The 20,280-nt window shown below is 44.7% G+C and overlaps 1 protein-coding gene across 6 annotated transcripts in view; it reads left to right on the forward strand.

Annotated features, from left to right (window-relative positions):
- Nucleotides 1–16,218, forward strand: part of LOC128344479 (L-amino-acid oxidase-like) — a 29,600-nt gene extending 13,382 nt beyond the window's left edge. For all 6 annotated transcript variants that reach the window (XM_053294652.1, XM_053294651.1, XM_053294653.1 and 3 more), the window contains 4 exons: nucleotides 5,283–5,351; nucleotides 6,052–6,188; nucleotides 9,385–10,231; nucleotides 16,003–16,218. In XM_053294652.1, the coding sequence (XP_053150627.1) occupies nucleotides 5,283–5,351; nucleotides 6,052–6,188; nucleotides 9,385–10,195 (1,017 nt within the window). In that variant the 3' untranslated portion in view covers nucleotides 10,196–10,231; nucleotides 16,003–16,218. The remainder of the gene's footprint in view (nucleotides 1–5,282; nucleotides 5,352–6,051; nucleotides 6,189–9,384; nucleotides 10,232–16,002) is intronic.
- Nucleotides 16,219–20,280: the final 4,062 nt, after the last annotated feature.

Genomic DNA, 20,280 nt, shown 5'->3' on the forward strand with positions numbered 1-20,280 from the left:
AAAAGCTTGAAGGAACCAAAAACCAATCTAGTTCAACACCTCTCCCAAAGACACAGGAGCATCTTTACTCCCCCACAGACAAAGTTATACAATCCAAGCCACTCAGGCATGTACCATCTGTACATGTAACAGGATGAGCAGGCAGAACTGTGAGGTGGTCAGTAGATTGTATGACTGGCTCCAGGGCCAGATTATGACATGCTGAGACCTTAAGCTATGTCAAGTTTAAAAGGCTCCATAGTTTTGCTGTTGTTGTTTTTAACCACCCTATCATTCTAACAGAAAGGACAACGGTAACAGAAATAATAAAGCTTTATTTTTACTTGGCAAAGATGCCGCAAAAGAACTAATAATCTAATAAAAACAGTTACCTTGCAAATAAGCCAATTTGGATTAGAATTACCTTTAAATGAAAATACACTATGTAGAACTTGAAATTTAATCATTTTTAAGCCAACTTTCCTTTAAGCTTATGAAATCAACCAGCATTCCGTGTGTTTCCACGTGTGTGTATGTCTCTCTGTGTCAAGTTCACAATGCCTGGACTGATTTGAACCAAATTTGGTATAATCTGTAGGGACACGTAGGGACACCTCAGTGGTGTAGTTTGTGATTATGTCACCCACACCAATTCAAGATGGTGGATGTGTGAATACTTGAAGTGCAAGTGGGCTGCTGTCACGAGGTCACTCAACAGAAGGCGCTGGCCAGAAATATATGATGCAATAGCCAGCAACTCAGGTTTTAGTTTTACTGCTAAATAGACAGGTTTAACAGTCTCATCAGGGATACAGAAGTGAGGAGTGAGAAGCCCAGATTCCAAGGTCCCAGTCTCTCTGAAAAAGGCTCAAGTTGATTTGACATGTTGTTTCCAGCAGTTGTTCAAGGCACAGGCTGCCTGATTTATAATCAACAGCCACATGCACTTAATCAACAATCCACCCCCACCAGCTGCCATAGATTCAATCCGGCTCCTGCTGCCTTCTTGCGATCCAATTACTCCATAATTCCTTCACCTGTTGCTGATGTTTTTCCCGTCTGCGTCCTCGAGGAGATAGTGGCCGTTCAAACCCTGGCTCAGATCTTGACCCTTCTCTCCAAAGATCACCGGGCCCTGCTGGCCCCTCCTGCACCAAACACTTGCCCTGGCCTGTCTCAATTACCTCCCCATTCACATCACCAGCCTGCTCCTCCTCAGGTGCCTCCCCACCTTCTAGTAAGTCGCCTGCCCCCCACTCCTCTCCAGTGTCCTCGAGTGGGGGCATGACAGTTAACTTGTGAACTGTCTAAACAATTTGAACCAAATTTGGAACAGCTGTAGGGACCCATAGGATACCTCAGTGGCATAGTTTGTGATGATTTCATCTACCGCAGTTCAAGGTAATGGATGTGTGAATGTTCGAGGCACCAGTAGGCTAACTTCTGAACCATCTAACTGATTAGGACCAAATTTGATACCGTTGCAGGGATAAATAGGGACACCTCAATGGGGTAGGGTTGTGTGAACTGGTTTGCGGGGTTTGGGGGTTCGGGTTAGAACCAACCCCCCCTGTCCAGCTGGACGAAACTGAACCCCCCTCCCCAGTTCGCGGATTTTTAAATATATTTTAATTTTTTTTAAAAAAAAAAAAGTACCTGTAGCCCCTTTGGGGAACTTCCTAAAGGCCATGGGGGAGTCCGCAAAGGTGCCAGCCTCTTAATTCACCACAACAGCAGCCATTTTGGAGGCTGCCGCGCATGCTCAAATGGCCTCTGCGAGGCCTGGCATGGCCTAGGGCCTCACAGGGTCCATTTAAGCATGCGTGGTGGCCATTGTGTTTTCAGCAGCCATTTTTAATTTTTTATTTATTTTTAAAAATTGTCACCGCACATGCTCAAATAGTCCTTGCGAGGCCCTAGGCCATGCCAGGCCTCACAGAGCCCATTTGAGCATGCGTGGCAACCTCCAAAATGGCCACTGTGCCAATCTTTGCAGGCCCAAATGGCCCAGAAAATCAGCCCGGGACGGGCTGCGGCGGTGAATTAAGAGGCCAGCGGGGGAGGGGGAACCTTTGCGGACCCCCATGGCCTTTAGGAAGCCCCCCAAAGGGGCTACAGGTACTTTTAAAAATATATTAAAATATATTTTAAAATTCACGGACTGGGAAGGGGGGTTCAGTTTGGTCCAGCCAGACCGGGGGGGAGGAGTTCGGTTCTAACCCAAACCCCCAAACTGAACCCCCAAACCCCACGAACCAGTTCGCACATCAACCGGTTCCATGCAACCCCTACAGTGTTGCAGTTTGTGATGATGTCATCCACCCCATTCAAGATGGTGGATGCATGAACATTTGAGGCAGAAGTGGGTTAATTTGTGAAGATGGTAATTATCAATTAAGATTAGAATGAAAGGAAAGTAGGCAGATTAATTCTTATCAGAACTTCTTTTTAAAAAAATTCAGAGGCCCCATTTAATGTAAACCTTAAGCTGTAGCTTACTTTGCTTGTGCCTAAATCTGACACTGACTGGCTCCAGTGGCAGAGGTGTTGCAAAGTAATTACTTTATAAGTAATTGAACAGGAAGCAATTTTAACTAAGAAACAAGAGTTTGATATTTATTACTTACTAAGCATAGGCTAAGAAAACAATAAACAGGCTCTTATCCAGAGAGAGGGAGAACCTCTCTGTTTGAATTCAAGTCAACAATTGAAGAGTAGACCAAACAAACTGACTCCACCCCCAAGCCAGTACATAGATATATTAAAATAGCGAAGCATATTCAAATAAATAACTGAGACAATGTTTATAGCAAATCCCAACAAGGGGTCTCCTCAAACTTGGATCAATGGAGCAAGCACTGGAGGTAGCTACCTCCTCAGCCAACCCTGGTACGTCTACTTCAGCCAAGAAGTGCTTAACTTTTGACACCAATAGCAGTTGCCCCTTCCAGGGAATCTGGAGTGGGGAGTGGGGGTAGAGAGGCTTGATCTAGGTTCACAGCCACACAAAAACCAAGGATTAAATTGCCTTTCCTGTCATACACAGTCCTGCTCAGTACCACCACCCCAAGTTGATATTTAGGAAACAAAAACAAAGGCAAGATCCAGACTTACAGGTGAAACTCGAAAAATTAGAATATCGTGCAAAAGTTCATTAATTTCAGTAATGCAAATTAAAAGGTGAAACTGATCTATGAGACAGACGCATTACATGCAAAGCGAGATAAGTCAAGCCTTAATTTGTTATAATTGCGATGATCATGGCGTACAGCTCATGAGAACCCCAAATCCACAATCCCAGAAAATTAGAATATTACATGAAACCAATAAAACAAGGATTGTAAATAGAACAATATCGGACCTCTGAAAAGTATAAACATGCATATGTACTCAGTACTTGGTTTGGGCCCCTTTTGCAGCAATTACTGCCTCAGTGCCGCGTGGCATGGATGCTATCAGCCTGTGGCACTGCTGAGGTGTTATGGAAGACCAGGATGCTGCAATAGCGGCCTTCAGCTCTTCTGCATTGTTTGGTCTCATGTCTCTCATCCTTCTCTTGGCAATGCTCCATAGATTCTCTATGGGGTTCAGGTCAGGCGAGTTTGCTGGCCAATCAAGCACAGTAATCCCATGGTCACTGAACCAGGTTTGGGTACTTTTGGCAGTGTGGGCAGGTGCCAAGTCCTGCTGGAAAATGAAGTCAGCATCCCCATACAGCTCGTCTGCGGAAGGAAGCATGAAGTGCTCCAAAATCTCCTGATAGACGGCTGCGTTGACCCTGGACTTAATGAAGCACAGTGGACCAACACCAGCAGATGACATGGCTCCCCAAATCAACACAGACTGTGGAAACTTCACACTGGACTTCAAGCATCTTGCATTGTGTGCCTCTCCATTCTTCCTCCAGACTCTGGGTCCTTGGTTTCCAAATGAGATGCAAAAGTTGCTCTCATCAGAAAAGAGGACTTTGGACCACTGAACAACAGACCAGTTCTTTTTTTCTTGAGCCCAGGTAAGACGCTTCTGACGTTGTTTGTTGTTCAGGACTCAGGAGCGGCTTGACAAGAGGAATACGACATTTGAAGCCCATGTCCAGGATCCGTCTGTGTGTGGTGGCTCTTGATGCACTAACTCCAGCCTCAGTCCACTCCTTGTGAAAGTCCCCAACACTTTTGAATGGCCTTTTCCTGACAATCCTCTCCAGGCTGCGGTCATCCCTGCTGCTTGTGCACCTTTTTCTTCCACACTTTTCCCTTCCACATAACTTTCTATTAATGTGCTTTGATACAGCACTTTGGGAACATCCAACTTCTTTTGCAATTACCTTTTGAGGCTTTCCCTCCTTATGGAGGGTGTCAATGATGGTTTTCTGCACAACTGTCATGTCAGCAGTCTTTCCCATGATTGTGATTCCTAATGAACCAGACCATTTAAGAGACCATTTAAAGGCTCAGGAACCCTTTGCAGGTGTTATGGATTGATTAGCTGATTGAAGTGGGACACCTGGAGCCTAGACTGTTGAACCTTTTCACAATATTCTAATTTTCTGGGATTGTGGATTTGGGGTTCTCATGAGCTGTACGCCATGATCATCACAATTATAACAAATTAAGGCTTGACTTATCTCGCTTTGCATGTAATGCGTCTATCTCATATATCAGTTTCACCTTTTAATTTGCATTACTGAAATTAATGAACTTTTGCACGATATTCTAATTTTTCGAGTTTCACCTGTACTTAGTCATGACTAAGCACCATAGAAATAAATGAGAATTGACTAATTCAAGTCCCATTTATGTCAATGGTATGTAGTCAAAACTAATTGTTTCCTATCCACAGTCTCAGAGTGGCAGAAGAAAAACATTCAGAATCATCTTATAGGGATATGTTTCATAGAGTAAAGGTAAAGTTGTGCCATCGAGTTGGTGTTAAACCCTGGTGACCATAGAGCCATGTGGTTTTCTTTGGTAGAATACAGGAGGGGTTTACCACTGCCATCTCCCGTGCAGTGTGAGATGATGCCTTTCAACATCTTCCTATATCGCTGCTGCCCGATATAAGTGTTTCCTACCCACAGGGATTTGAACCAGCAACCTCTTGTTCCCTGGGCAAGTTACTTCCCCGCTGCACCATTAGGTGGCTACAAGGGTGGGGGAGACAGAAAAATGTCTGCTGTTCACTTTTTCTTTTTCTTTTCTTTGAATCTTTCCTTTTTTGGGGGGGTATTATAGGCATATATGTGCTGCCTTCTCCATTCCACCCCCCATATTTTAATCCTGATCTTTTATCGATCTTCATCTCAGGTGGCAGAAGAAGTGAGGAAGACAAACTGTAGCTACGTGCTTGATAAATATGACTCCTTCTCAACCAAGGTAATAGGAATGTTCTCTGAGGCAATGGTCTGACTTTTAAGATGCAAAATATTGTGTTGCGAGAACAGCAGGATCTGAGACACTCTGGCTTTTAATTCGAAGCATTTTATTTGCTTCCATGTGTCTGGAAAATCCAGGTCAAAAACAGAGACTGATGCATACATATGCAAGTTTAAGGTGTTTATTTATTCATTCATTTCTTTACATATTTCTAAGCCACCCTTCAGGAAATTCTCCCAAGGTGACATATAACAATGAAATACAATATAAAAATACACTATAAAAAAATACAATATAAAAATACACAGTTACAAAATAAAATACTGCAGCATCATAAAAATCACATTAAATGGCAAATTAAGACCAAGCTCCAAAACCAGATCCACTTCATGTATTCCCACCGTTCCAATGATTACGTCCTTCTTCACCCAAAGAACTGTTCAGCCCTCTGGCTGAGATTTCCCCGGATATTGCCTACAGTATGTGTTATCATGTTTTCTCAAAAACAAGGACTAGAAACTTCTTTTTTAAGAAATGAAATCCAGAGCACTGAGAATCTCTGGATACCATAGCTTGTATAAGACTGCAAATTCACTTGGCCAATTCCCATAATATTTAAGTATTTTAATCTTTGTGTATAGTGAATATTGCTTAATGTCATGCTTACTTAAAGATGGTCTTTCACCATATTCCCTTAAAGGAGTATTTCATCAAGGTTGCAAACTTAAGTCATGGTGCTGTCCAGATGATTGGGGACTTGCTAAATGAAGATTCTGGTTATTACCTGTCATTTATTGAGAGCATGAGATCTTACAGTATCTTCTCTTATTCAGAGAGGTAAGTAGACATCATAGCTGTGGAAACTGGGGAGACTTCTTGCTGAAACAAAATCTCTTCTCCTTTGGACTTGATGATCTTTTGGTCTCTTTCCAACTCTAGGAATGTACGTAGATGTCCAAATGAAGCCATCATAAAGTCTTGAGAAAGAACTGTTCATATTTATTGTTAAAAAAAAGTCTAGTCTGACACACAGTTCAGGACTCTATCCCAAATGAAAGGTTCCATTTGCAGAGGAAAAGCTCAGTGTGGATAATACAAGGAGCTGTTCTGCTTCCATATCTCTAAGATGATATACTATTACTACTACTACCAATAATAATAAATAAATAATTTAATTAACTTTGTTAGCCTCCCCATAACGATTTGTTCTCTGGGCTGCTCGCAACACAATAAAAACATTCAATTAAAACACATAGCACAAAGCAAGCAAATTAGAAAATAAATAAAGTACAGAAAATAAAAAAGTAGAAAATAAAAAAATACAGTACATAACATTTTAAAACTTTTTAAAAAATCAATGTATCCTGTTTCCCTGGCTTTTTCGCCTTATATATGACTAGCCAACCCGCACAGAGCATCTGTGCGCTCTTTGGGGCTGGCTGTTCCCCTCTCCCTCCTGCCTCCCTCTCCCTCCATCTCCCTCCCTTCTACCCCACACTCTTGCCCCTCTTCCCCTCCCTCCCGCCCCACTCTCTTGCCCCCTCCCTTCCCCCTGCTCTTCTCTCCTACCCTCCCCCTCTCCCCTGCCCCACCCTCTCTAGCCCTCCCCCCACTCTCTTACCCTCCCCTCCCCCACACTCTCTTGCCCTCCCCCTCCCTCTTGCCCTCCCCTCCCCCCGGTCCCACTCCCTCTTGCCCCCCCCACTCTCTCCGCCCCCTGCATTTTTTCAAGCTGTACTTACCGGGCCGCTGCTGCCGCTCCTCCTTCCAGGTGGCGAACAGGAAAGTCCTGCCACCCGGTTCCCTCCCACCCCAGCCTCCCACGGGCTCCTTGCCTCGGGGGCCGGTCCCGGCACCACCTGCCCAAGAGCCACCTCTGCACCCGGACCCAGCACCTCTGCAGCTGGGCCCACCGCCAGGCCGAGTGACGCCTTTGCGGCCAGGCCCGCCACACCAAGTGTCGCCTCCGCGGCCTGCCGGGCCTGCTGCCACCACTTGCCAGTCTCTGCATCCGGCCTCTTTGGGGCCGGCCACCTCACCCCCCACCCCCACCTTCTGCCCCAGTATCCGGGCCCGCCATCGCCTCACCGCCTTGGCCGGGCCTGTGGCCACCGTCACCGAACCGGGCCGCCAGCGGCATAGCCCTCGCCAGCCAATTCTCCTGGGTGCGCCAGCCAATCAGGCGCCTCTGCAGCTGGGCTGCCGGGACGCACATTCCATGGCACACCCAAGACTGGCAAGCGGCTCTCGGCGGGCCCGACAGATGGTGGAGGCGGCTCTTGGCGGGCCCGACAGGCGGTGGCACTCGGCTCGGCGGTGGTGGCAGCCGCACTCGGCCCCGCCGGAGACGGGGGGGGGGGAGGTAGCCGGCCCCAAAGAGCGCACAAATGCTCTGTGCGGGATCGGCTTGTCATATTTAATTCCTGTTTTGTTAAGACATCTGTCTTAGAGTGAAGGCATACACCCTCATCACTTAACATGAAGTAACAACTGAAACTAAAGGCCTCTGCCGGCTGCTGCAGAGTTGTTTCCAGGCTCTGCCCGACTTGCTTTCCTCAGTAAACTGATGATACAAGGAGTGAAACTGAAATTGAACTCAAAAACTGGCTCAAAATAGTTTTTTCACTGAATCTGAAACTAAAATCTCTCAGTTGTCTTGAACAATGAACCGGGCCAGTTCGACTGCAACCGGACTGGCCTTCAAGAAGGCTGGCTAGTCCACAATCAAACTGAATGGAGCCTAGTCCATGGCGGAACAATTCACTGCAGTTCAAGGAGCTATGCTTGTAAAGGGGAATCCAGTGAGGATTCCCCTTTACAAGCAAAGGGGACAGGGAATCCTAAGTTGAAAAGGCTTCTAAAGAGCGACTGGAGGCCGGCAAGAGGGCACCTTTGAAAGTAGATGAAAGGTGCTTCTTACCAGTCCAGTGGTGGCATTCCTAGAAGGCCTCCATGGCCTAGAGTCAGAACCAGTGTGGCGCTCCCCCCAGCAACAGCTTGTGCATGGATTCCACCGCCTAGAGTCTTTGGAGGAGGCGGTATATTAGATAGATAGATAGATAGATAGATAGATAGATAGATAGATAGATAGATAGATAGATAGATAGATAGATACCCTTTGCTTGTAAAGCGGAATCCTCACCGGATTCCCCTTTACAAGCATAGCCCCTTGAACTGCCAAACAAGTTCAAGTCGAATTTCAGTCGAATGGACCAGACCAGCCAGTCAGTTCAACCAAAACAGTCCGCAGTCTACATTTCAGTCCGAATTCAGACCAAACCACAAAAAACTGTTTTGTGCACACCCGTCTTGAACCCAAATCTGAAGCAGACCTTCCCCAAAGCAAAATAATAAGGTAATTCTTTTAATATGCTAAGTGGTTCAAAGAAGTGGTTTAATAGTCAAATGTTCTGGAGATTCTAAGATAGAGACTATTTGTTTCATTCATTTGGTAAGATATTTATAACCTGCCTTAAAGCCCTCAAAAGGGCCCCAAAGCACTTACAAAACTCATTTAAAACATAAGTCAATAATGATGGAATTAAAAGTTAAAATGATATCAAAAATTATTAACAGCTAAAAAGATTTAACAATAACATAGGGATAATAAAAACTCAATTAAATGAGTTTTGTAAGTGCCCCAAAGCACTTACAAAACTCACTTAAAACATAAGTCAGTAATGATGGAATTAAAAGTTAAAGCAATATAAAAAATTATTACCAGCTAAAAAGATTGAACAATAACATAGGGATAATAAAAACTCAATTTAAAAGTGGGGATGGAAATCAAACCAATTAGTTTTCATCGTGCTGGTAAATCATCAAGAGGGTGAGGAATGCTCCAGATGTCAAGAGGTTTCATAATCTGGAGCCATGGCTACCTGCTCCCCCTAGCAATGCCCAGCAATTTCAAGAAAAGTTCAGCACTGTGAAAGGATTGTGCCTGTAGTGAGCACTAGGTTTTTTTAAAGTAACATTAACACATGAAGACTGTCCCTCCCTCTCACTTTTTCTACCCTTTTTTTTCTTGCAGATTTGATGAAATCATTGGAGGCTTTGATAAGCTGCCAAATGCCATATACGGAAATATTTCATACCCAGTGCATTTCAATGCCAGTGTGTTCCAGATAGAGCAGATGGGTGATAAAGTCAATGTGACTTACCAAAAATTAGGGAAAGCATTGTCAGAGATAGCTGATTATGCCATTGTTACCTCCACAGCAAGGGCCACACGGCTCATCCACTTTGACCCACCTCTCTCGCTTAACAGAACACAAGCCTTGCGATCCATCCACTACACGAGCGCTACCAAGGTCTTCCTTGCTTGCACCAAGAAGTTCTGGGCTGTTGATGGCATTCGTGGTGGGAAGTCCATAACCGATCGTCCATCCCGATTCATCTACTATCTCTCCCATAACTTTACAAATTGCACTGGGCTTATCTTGGCTTCCTATGTCTACAGCGATGACGCTGATTTCTTCCAGCCTCTCAGCAATGATAAAATAATTAGCATTGTCATGGATGACCTATCAGCTATTCACCAGATGAACAAAGCAGAAATCCAAGATCTGTGTGGCTCCTCAGTGATAAAGCATTGGAGCCTGGATCCATATGCTATGAGTGGCTTTGCTGCCTTTCCCCCCTTCCAGTTTGCAGATTTTAGTAAGCTTTTCAGGGAGCCAGAAGGCAGGATTTATTTTGCTGGGGAGCACACCACCAATCGTCATGGTTGGTTAGACAGCACAATATTGTCAGGTCTGAGGGCAGCAAAAGCTATACATCTCTTGTCTCAGAAGCAGCAGCAACAGTCAGGGATCCAACTGAAGAACAAAGATGAACTTTAACAGAAATACTGCAAAAGAAGAAATGTCATTTAAAAGGTATGTCTGCACATTATACTGTCACAGTAGTTAAGATGAGGAGTTGTTTCAACATTCTGCGGTTATAATCCCTGAACATTCTATTGGTCATAAAAATCTAAACTGTAAGTCCAATGTTCCTGAAAGTTTGCAGACATTAACTGGGTGACAAGCAACACCACCCCTTGAAATCTGCTGCAGATCTGATGTAAAATGGCTGAGATGCAGCAGTTTAATAATTTACCCTTAAACACTAGAAAAAAAGTGTTGGCCACTTTTATGCATCAGATAAGTATCTTATCATTTTAACATCCCTTCATTTTTAAAAAAGGTATATACTGAAGCATAATTCTGTGTTGCTTTGAAATAAAAATCATTCCAATATTTCCTGAGCTATTAGCCTCAGAAGTTCCTATAAATCAGACCAAGTCAACTAAGGGCACAGATAAGCAATTTTACCCACTGAGAGTTCTGAAGCTAGAATTGGGAGAGATAAATCCTGGTAAATTCTGGAGAGTGATTTCCCAGTTCCAAATGTAGCTGCCTGACAGAAAGGGTCTAGGAACACCTGAACAGTTCAACGATTCCCTTTCTACTCCCCTTCCTTTTTTGGCCTTTTGTTTTCTCTCTCTGCTCTCTTTCTTTTTTCTCTTACCTGCACCAAAGGGGAAGCAAGCCCCCTAAGCAAAGCTTGGAAAACATTACTGAGATGCACATAAGATCAGGACCAACAGAGAACCTAGGCAATAATTCCTAGGTCTTTTCCATCTCCACCCCAGCCCCTCAGCAGAGCCTAGAAGAAATTACTGGGGGGCAGGGGGTAGATCTCTGGGACTTAATTCTGTGGAAGAAGCATGTGTAGAATTGTGATCAAGGACTCCAAGCTAGGAATCTCCAAAGAAGTGGAGCAAGAATATTCTACAAACCACACCCATTCACTACCAACAAACTAGTATTCTGGTGTAAACTGTCATTAAATATACGTGGAATTCAAATTGCAAAGAGCATCACTTGCCCATACTGAAGAAGTGACACCTCCATATTAATAAGCAGCTTGGCTCTGACATAGAACCTCCATGTTCAAGTGCAGTCAATGCCAGAATACTAGTTTGTTGGCAATGGGTGAAAATGGTGTGTTGGGTTTCCTTGCTGTACTTCTTTGGAGCTTCCTAGAAGCATGTGGTTGAACATTTTGGGAAAGAGGATGCTGGATTGGAGTACATGCCCAGCAAATCTCTTTTCAAGCAACATTTTGAAGACTGATCATACAATTCTATATAGTGGTGTGCATGGACTGTGGTTATAGTATCTTTTTGGAGCAGGAACTTGAAGAAAGAGGAGAGCAGGTTCTTACCTGCTTTCCACTGCCCCATGAAGCTTCCTGCTAGGACAGTGTGCATGCCAAGTACTCCAGCGCATGCCAAGTATTCCCGCATGGTGCCAGCACACACATGGCATTGCTGCCAGCACACACATGGCATCATTATTGACTTATGTTTTAAATGGCATACTTGGGACGTGTGCTGCCCCAGCAGGAAGCTGCATGGGGTGGAACATAGGAACATAGAAAGCTGCCATATACTGAGTTAGACCATTGGCCTATCTAGCTCAGTATTGTCTTCACAGACTGGCAGCGGCTTCTCCAAGGTTGCAGACAGGAATCTCTCTCAGCCCTATCTTGGAAAAGCCAGGGAGGGAACTTGAAACCTTCTGCTCTTCCCAGAGCAACTCCATCCCCTCAGGGGAATATCTTATAGTGCTCACACATCAAGTCTTCCTTTCACATGAAACCAGAACGGACCCTGCTTAGCTAAGGGGACAAGTCATGCTTGCTACCACAAGACCAGCTCTCCTTTCTGGGTGGCGGAAAGGAGGTAAGAACCAGCTCTCCTCTTAAAGTTCCCACTCCCTGCTCCCATAAGGTGCTTGAACCAGTTTGAACCACAGTTTGTGCACACCTTTAGTTCTATATGCACACTTCTAAGGGAGTAAGCTTCACTCACAAACCTTTTGGAGTTCTGTACCAGAGGACTGGAGAGTAGCAAATGTAACACTGATTTTCAAAAAGAGATCCATGTGCGATCCGGGAAATTACAGGCCGGTTAGCCTAATGTCTGTTCCCGGCAAATTGATGGGAAGCATCCTCAAGGATAGAATGGTAAAGCACATAGAAGAACAGGCCCTGCTGGGAGAGAACCAGCATGGCTTCTGCAAAGGTAAATCTTGCCTCACCAACCTTTTGGAGTTATTTGAGAGTGTAAACAAATGTGTGGATCAAGGTGATCCAGTTGACGTAGTATACCTGGACTTCCAAAAAGCTTTCAACAAAGTTCCTCATCAAAGACTCCTGAGGAAACTTAGCGGTCATGGGATAAGGGGACAAGTACATGTGTAGATTGCTAACTGGTTAAAAGACAGGAAACAGAGGGTAGGTCTAAATGAAGAGTTTTCACAATGGAGGGAAGTAAGAAGTGGGTTCCCCCAGGGATCTGTACTGGGACCAGTGCTTTTTCATTTATTCATAAATGATCTAGAAGCAGGGGTAAGCAGCGAGGTGGCCAAGTTTGCAGATGATACCAAACTCTTTCGGGTAGTGAAATCCAAAACTGATTGTGAGGAGCTGCAAAAGGATCTCTCCAAACTGGGGGGAGTTGGTGACAAAGTATCAAATGCGGTTCAATGTTGGCAAGTGTAAGGTGATGCACATTGGGACGAAAAACCCCAACTTCAAGTATATGCTGATGGAATCTGAGCTTTTGGTGACTGACCAGGAGAGGGATCTTGGGGTCGTGGTGGACAGCTCGTTGAAAGTGTCGACTCAATGTGCAGCAGCTGTGAAAAAGGCCAATTCCATGGTAGGGATCATTAGGAAGGGGACTGAAAATAAAATGGCTAATATTATCATGCCCTTATACAAAACTGTGGTGCGGCCACACCTGGAGTACTGCATACAGTTCTGGTCACCACATCTTAAGAAGGACATTGTAGAACTGGAAAAGGTGCAGAAGAGGGCAACCAAGATGATCAGGGCCCTAGAGCACCTTCCTTATGAGGCAAACCTACAACAACTGGGGCTTTTTAGTTTAGAAAAAAGACGACTGCAGGGAGACATGATAGAGGTCTATAAAATCATGCATGTGTGGAGAAAGTGGATAGAGAGAAATTCTCCTCCCTCTCACATAACACTAGAACCAGGTGTTATCCCATGAAATTGATTGCCAGGAATAAGTAAGTAAATTTATAACGGTCCTTAGACCAGCTTAACATTTAAAATAATACAAATATAATTTACAAAATATTCAAATTGCTAATACAAGCTCTACGAAGTTTGGATGCAACAGAACAGAACCTGGCCATATTTATAGAAGTAACAAGTTTAGAATTTGACAGTAAAAAATCCAAATAAAATTGATCTGTATGGCCAGGATGGTTCTTTAAGAGAGGAGCAATAAACTTAATACGAGCATCCCTATAAAACTGACAATACAGACTAACATGAAGAACTGACTCTATATCTCCTGAGCCACAAGGGCAACGACACAATGCATATGGAACTCATTTATATTTCCCGTCTAGGAGTGCAGAGGGAAGGGCGTTCAAACGAGCAACGGTCAGTGCTCTCCTAAACTTAGGTAAAAACATATGATCTAAGTATTCAGCCAGTTTGTGGCTGAAGTTTTGAGGGCCTATATAGATTCCCCTTGGTAGTCGAGCATACTCCTCCTGCAGATCTATGTCGAATAGTCGTTGCCTAACAAAACATAATGACTGATCTAAACCACTCCCTATAAGGTTTTCTTGGGACGTGCCCAGTTGATGCAATTTCGTCTTTAGAGCTATTTCTCATTTACAGGTAGATGTAAAGCTGTCAATTAATAGTAAAGGCGCTAAACTGACTGGGAAGAAAACCAAATGCAGCCAGAATCTGATTATACAAAACCAGATTTTCATTTTCAAGGTGGTAACCCCAACCTCTCTACAGATAGCCATGTTAGCTGTGCCCCTGGGGGCTTGAAGGATGGCCCTTAAGAATTTTGTTTGGACTGCTTCTAAGATTGTAAAATTATCAAAAGGCCCAATTTGTGCGCCATAAAGAATTTGAGGGTATATTTTAGCCTAATAAGCTGAGAAGGTATCTTTTTTCTAAACTAAACACCTGGGGCTATTTAGTATAGAAAAAAGGCGACTGCGCAGGGAAACATGATAGAGGTCTATTAAATCATGCATGGTGTGGAGAAAGTGGATAGAGAGAAATTTTTCCCCCTCTCCCATAACACTAGAACCAGGGGTCATCCCATGAAATTGATTGCAGGGAAATCTAGGACCACCAAACGGAAGTACTTTTTCACACAACGCATAATGAACTTGTGGAATTCTCTGCCATGAGATGTGGTGACAGCCAATAAGCTGGATGGCTTTAAGAGGGATTTAGATAACTTCATGGAGGAGAGGTCTATCATCGGCTACTAGCCGGAGGGCTAAAGGCCACCTCCAGCCTCAAAGGCAGGATGCCTCTGAGTACCAGTTGCAGGGAGTAACAGCAGGAGAGAGGGCATGCCCTCAACTCCTGCCTGTAGGCTTCCAGCAGCATCTGGTGGGCCACTATGTGAAACAGGATGCTGGACTAGATGGGCCTTGGGCCTGATCCAGCAGGGCTGTTCTGATGTTCTTATTGTTCACTGAACTCAGTCGGACTTGAGTTTGTTCTCTCTTTCCAAATAAAGAGGAAACAACTGTACAACTGGAGAAGTGTACTCTGTTTTTGCTCAGAGGTTATGCCTTCTCTGTACAGCTTTTAAAATATACTGTTTTCTAGACAGCACAGAATAAAGAGAGAGGCACTAATAAGTGTCATTAAATCAAACTACAGCTATAATGGAAGAAGTAGAAAGCTAAGGCCAGAACCACGAGCCTGAAGCAACTGTTGAGCAACCTTTCCTCCACCTTCTCATCAGTGGCATAACCCTAATTGGGTGGGCGTTTTCCAAGATCATGGGGGGCACCCTGAGAAGAAGGGTCGCTGAGGGCCCCTCATCTGTTGCCTGCTCAACCCTCTCCTGGTGCTCGTGAGAGCAATGGGCTCATTCAGCCCCTTAACATCGCTCCAGCCAGCTGGAAAGTGGCGGTGGCAGGCAGCTGCCAGGAGGAAGAGAGAGAGAACAGCACAAAGTGCTGGTGTGGGGGGCTTTGTGGTGGTGGTGGGGTGTTGGCAGCTGCCACCAAAAATATTATTTTTAGAAATTCAGCCGTGCTTGTCATGGCAAAAAAATTTGGGCGGGGGGGGCACATGTTCATTTATTGAACTCTGGTGCCCCTTCTGTCTTTACTGCTTCCCAGGGCCTGCTTTACAGGAAGAGAGAGAGGGCCCATCCCGCTCCTTTAAGGCTTGGAAACCCAAGAATCTGGGGGCTTGTTGACCACTAGTAGGCCATAAAACAGAATATGAGTGTAAGCATCCGTGGTTTTAAAAAAAGGCACAATTCTGAGAGGATTCAGGTGGCCTGAGCATAAGATCCTCCGCAGGAGGATCCAGATGCTGATAAGCTTATATATTAAGTATGTCAGGTATGAGGGGTTTCCACCTGACTGTTTAAGCTGGGATTGTGTAGCTAATAATTATTATGTTTATTCTATAGCTTGTTACTGTATTTATAATTGTGTTTAAGCAAACATATTGTGGAGCAATTCTGAGATAATTCAAAGGGGTGAGGCAGGAGTTTTTCTCAGGAGGATCCAGAGAGCAGCCTGTGTTAAGGCCTATTGATGAACCTATACATTATTAACTATTTCAGGAGACAGCAGCAAAAATATCTCTCAACACCATTCGGAAGGGATTTGAAACAAGCAGAGGAGCTATGTGATTTGCGGGATATTTCTGGGAAGACAATCCTTCATTTTGAAAACTGAGTGAAAAGCATTTGTGTAGTGTTAGGGTTGGTGGTATTGACCATTGTTACATGTGTGTTTCCAAAAAATAAAAATGTAGTACAAATTTGAAGTGAACAACACATATTGTCTGCTTATTGTTTCTTCTTCATTCACTGCTGTAGCAATTACTGATAATTGCAAGGTGGGACCGCACTTCCATTTTAACTGAATCCACTAATTTTGTTTAATTGTATATTTTATTTTATTTTTTAAAAATGTGACATTGAAGGGGCTAAATTTTTGGCCAACATTTGGTTTGAGGACTCACATGATTATCACATTGTTTTGTGATTTGTGGCAATTTATAGAATGACTTTAATCAAAATTGAATTCTGTACACTGTACAATTTGGACACCAATTGCTCTGTCAGCCTGAGTGGAGTGTTGTCAACTGTGCCTGATACTCAGTTAAAATACCTTCCATTTGGGAAGGCCCAAGAGGCTTGTTTGGGGGTGGAAAATTCCAGTTTCTTATTCCTAAGTGTGGGCTGGAGGCATCATTGTGAAATTGTGTTTTGCAAAATCAGCACTTTGCATCAGACAGAATGCCTGTGCATGTTGAAGGGAACAGTCTTTGTCAGGACCCACCCAGATTCTGACCTGGAGACCCGGAAGGATGAAGAGGATGCCCCAATCTACATTCCCAAGCCCCCTGGAACCAACAGACCCTGAACAGCCAGAGCTTGTCACGCCTCCTACATTCAGTACCTTGGAGGAACCCTAGAACTCCATCGATTGGTGTTCCTCAGCAGGCTCCTGTCCTGTTCCCAGAACCTCTCCATTGCCCCCAGGACGCTAGGAGCAGGGGGGCAAACTCTACCTCAGAAGAAGTGTTTGCTTGACTGCTTTAGACCTCCTTCCTAATGGGCCTACTGAGGAAGGGGTGGGAGACAGCTCAGGCATCTCTTTTTGGATCAGGGCCCACTTGACTTCCAGGAAAGGGTGGGGCTCCTATATAGCCCCACCTGCACCTAGATTTTCCTAGTTCCAAGAAACAGCTGTTTCTTGGACTCTTACTTCCAGCTGCCTCATTGCTAGACGTGGGTGAAGAAAGCCCTCCAGTCATGGAACCATATGATGCAGGGTAGGCCAAAGTTTATCTGGGCATGGAAGGATACATAAACTTCAGTTCCTTATGTAGGCTGCACATGCAGCTCTGTGACGTGTTGGACCAGGAACTGAGAACTAGTAAGCAACTCTTGTAGAGACTCTATGGCCAACTGTCGTATAGCCGATGATTTTCACTTTCATGGCAAACAGGATGATTCATTACTACACATTGGCTGGGAGGGGAGTTCATACAAGGGAACAATTTACAGCGACAGAACAGAAGGTGCTGTTCATACAGCCAATGGAATTATTCAGCTTTTGCTCCTGATCATGCAGTTTCTGCACATTATATGCATCCTAAAAAAAAAAGTAGCACTTTGGTGCAGTGCTCAAAATGGCTTAACTTTAAGCACGTCCTGCTGCAGTGAAGCCGCCCTTCTAGGAAAGCTCCTGATAAACATGGTTTGAACATGGAATATATTCAGAAATACTGTCTGTAGAATTCTGATAAGGCCAACTTATCTCTGTGGATGTTCTACATAGTTTGCACTGGTGGCACAGTGCCAGAGGATTGGCTAGCAAATCAAGTAAGCATGGCTGTAGACTTAAAAGATCAACAGCCTGGAGATTTTTGAAAATGTCTGCAAGCCTGTGGATAGGGGTGACCTGGTAGACATTGTACAGTTGAAGACAAAGTCCCTCACCATAGGCTCTTGAATAAACTTAGAAGTCACTGGATATGAGGTTGGGTCCTCTTATTAACAGGTATCTAAAGCAGGGGTGGAGCCACTATTGGGCAAACAGGTTCAAAGAACCCAGGCTGCCACCAATCAAGGGACATGCCTCAAAGGCCTGACACACACCCCACGTCTGTGTTGGCAGCGCAGGCTGGAGTGGCTTTAAAGGCAGGGAGAGCCATTCCGGCTGCATTGCCAATGCGTTGTGCGCTGATCTCCGTCCCAAATGTGGCCGTGTGGCCCCATTTGGGAATGAAATCGGCCCACACTGCATTGGCAGCACGGGCTAGAGCAAAACTCCCAAGGCCTTTAAAGGCAGGGAGCGCCGCTCCTGGCCTCGCTGCCAACGCAAGGAGTGGGGCTGATCTCCCTCCCAAACGGGGCCACATGGCCCCATTTGGGAGGGAGATCAGTGCACAACACATTGGCAGTGCAGCCGGAACAGCTCTCCCTGCCTTTAAAGCCACTCCAGCCTGTGCTGCCCAACACAGTGCGAGCCAATCTCCCTTCCAAACGGAGCTGCGCGGCCCCGTTTGGGAGGTAAACCATGTCCCCGTGCCTGACACTAGACGTGGTGGCTTGGCTAGCCAGCCCCTGCATCTGGCGTCTGATGTCAGACGCAGAGGGTGGGGCCAGGGGGCCATGGCGGCGGCAGAACATGGGCCGCCGCCAGCCTCGCTCTGTGCCTGATCTAAAGGACAGGAAGCAAAGAATGGGGCAGTTGGGCATTAGGGAACATGTCTGTTTCTTCATGAGCAAATATGAGTCAGCAAGAGAGAGGAGATGAGTCTTCTTGTACTCTATACTAACCCTAACCGGCTCTGGTCAGTGACCATAAATAGATTGAACTGAACCTTTTCCACAGGTTGGTTCTTTTTAAAATGAATTAATTAAATCTTCAAAATTTGGAAGTAGAGCAAGTGTTCAAATCTCCTGTTCTGACAACTTGAATTGTTATGTACTCGGATGCTAGTTTAACTTTTGGTTCAGCATGCACATGACTGCCCCCTGCAGTTTAGGATGAACTCTGCAGACTAGAGCTTTTTCAGATGGTGACTTTACTTTGGGAGGGTGGGTGTGCGTTCACATATCAGCCAGATTTACCCCAAAGTCCATGCAATATTTCAGAGACAAGTTCACAAATGATTTGGGTTTTTCCTTCTGTATTGGAACCTAGCCCAATTTATGTCCACAGTAAAAAAAAAATCCTCTTTTTGTATCGGAGTATCTGTTATGCCCCAAACTTGCAGCAAAGCCTCACGGGAAACCCGCAGAGGCGCTCTCTCCCCTGGGCCTCTGGGCCAAAGTCCAGGGCCTCCACAACCCCTGGGGCCCCCCAAATCCTCTTTAGTCTGTCCTGGGTAGTGTGGTTGCCCGGCAGAGCATGATGATGCTTAATTTGCAGGGGAGAAGGGCCTGCAAAGGCCTTTAGTCCAGGCTTCAAAATTACCTAGGTGCGCCTCTGGAAACCTGCTGCAAAGCTTGCTGTCTGAAAAGCCTCCAGGAGTTTCCCAGACAGCAGGCCTTACTGTAGGATTAAGAGGGGTGAAGTACAGCACATTAGGGATATTTCAAAGTTTTTACCCCAGACATAAATCGGGCTAATAAGCACCAATGTGCAATGAAAAAAGTAAATCATGCATGGAGTGCTCCTGGATAGCTCAAAGAGACTTCAACTTAAATATGGATATGGGAACGCACACCTGCTCTTCCAGTGTAAAATCACCATCTGGGAACTCTCCAATGCTGTGTTCTGTCCTAAATGTTGCCTATCTGTAACATGGACCTACATGCACGTTCATACTCTCCACTTAAAGAAAGTGTCTTGGGAATATAGTGCTTTTCCACTCTTCTTCACTTTATTGGATTAAACCTTGATCTCGTATGTTGATCTGGAGCCCTGGAAGTGATGTTTTCCATCAGCAAAATCAGGCTCTTTAATTATGCTTGTCCAGAATGCTCACTATCCACAGAGTCAACAGGTAATGTCTTACCTGTTTCAAATTGCTTTCTTCCTAAAGGGGAGAAACATGATCCTATATACTGCTTTTAAAAGAAATCAAAATCAAAATAATCAAATGAATATCCAACACTGAAATAACATTGCAATCAGCTCAGTTCAGAAAAGGATTTCACTTTTCTCCACCCACCCAGGCCCTTCTCTGCCAAGGGATTTAATGCTAATTCGTTATTCAATATTATTTTACTAATTTTCTGTCTCAAATTCAGATCCAACATTACGATGCACAGCTCTCACAAACAAAAAGTGAGCTACTAAATGCCTTCTGTTACACAACTTATTTTATATTGTGATTAGCTATAAGAATGTTTTCAAACTAGGAACTATAAAACATT

This window comes from Hemicordylus capensis, chromosome 2 (assembly GCF_027244095.1).
Source record: "Hemicordylus capensis ecotype Gifberg chromosome 2, rHemCap1.1.pri, whole genome shotgun sequence".
Classification (NCBI taxonomy): domain Eukaryota; kingdom Metazoa; phylum Chordata; class Lepidosauria; order Squamata; family Cordylidae; genus Hemicordylus; species Hemicordylus capensis.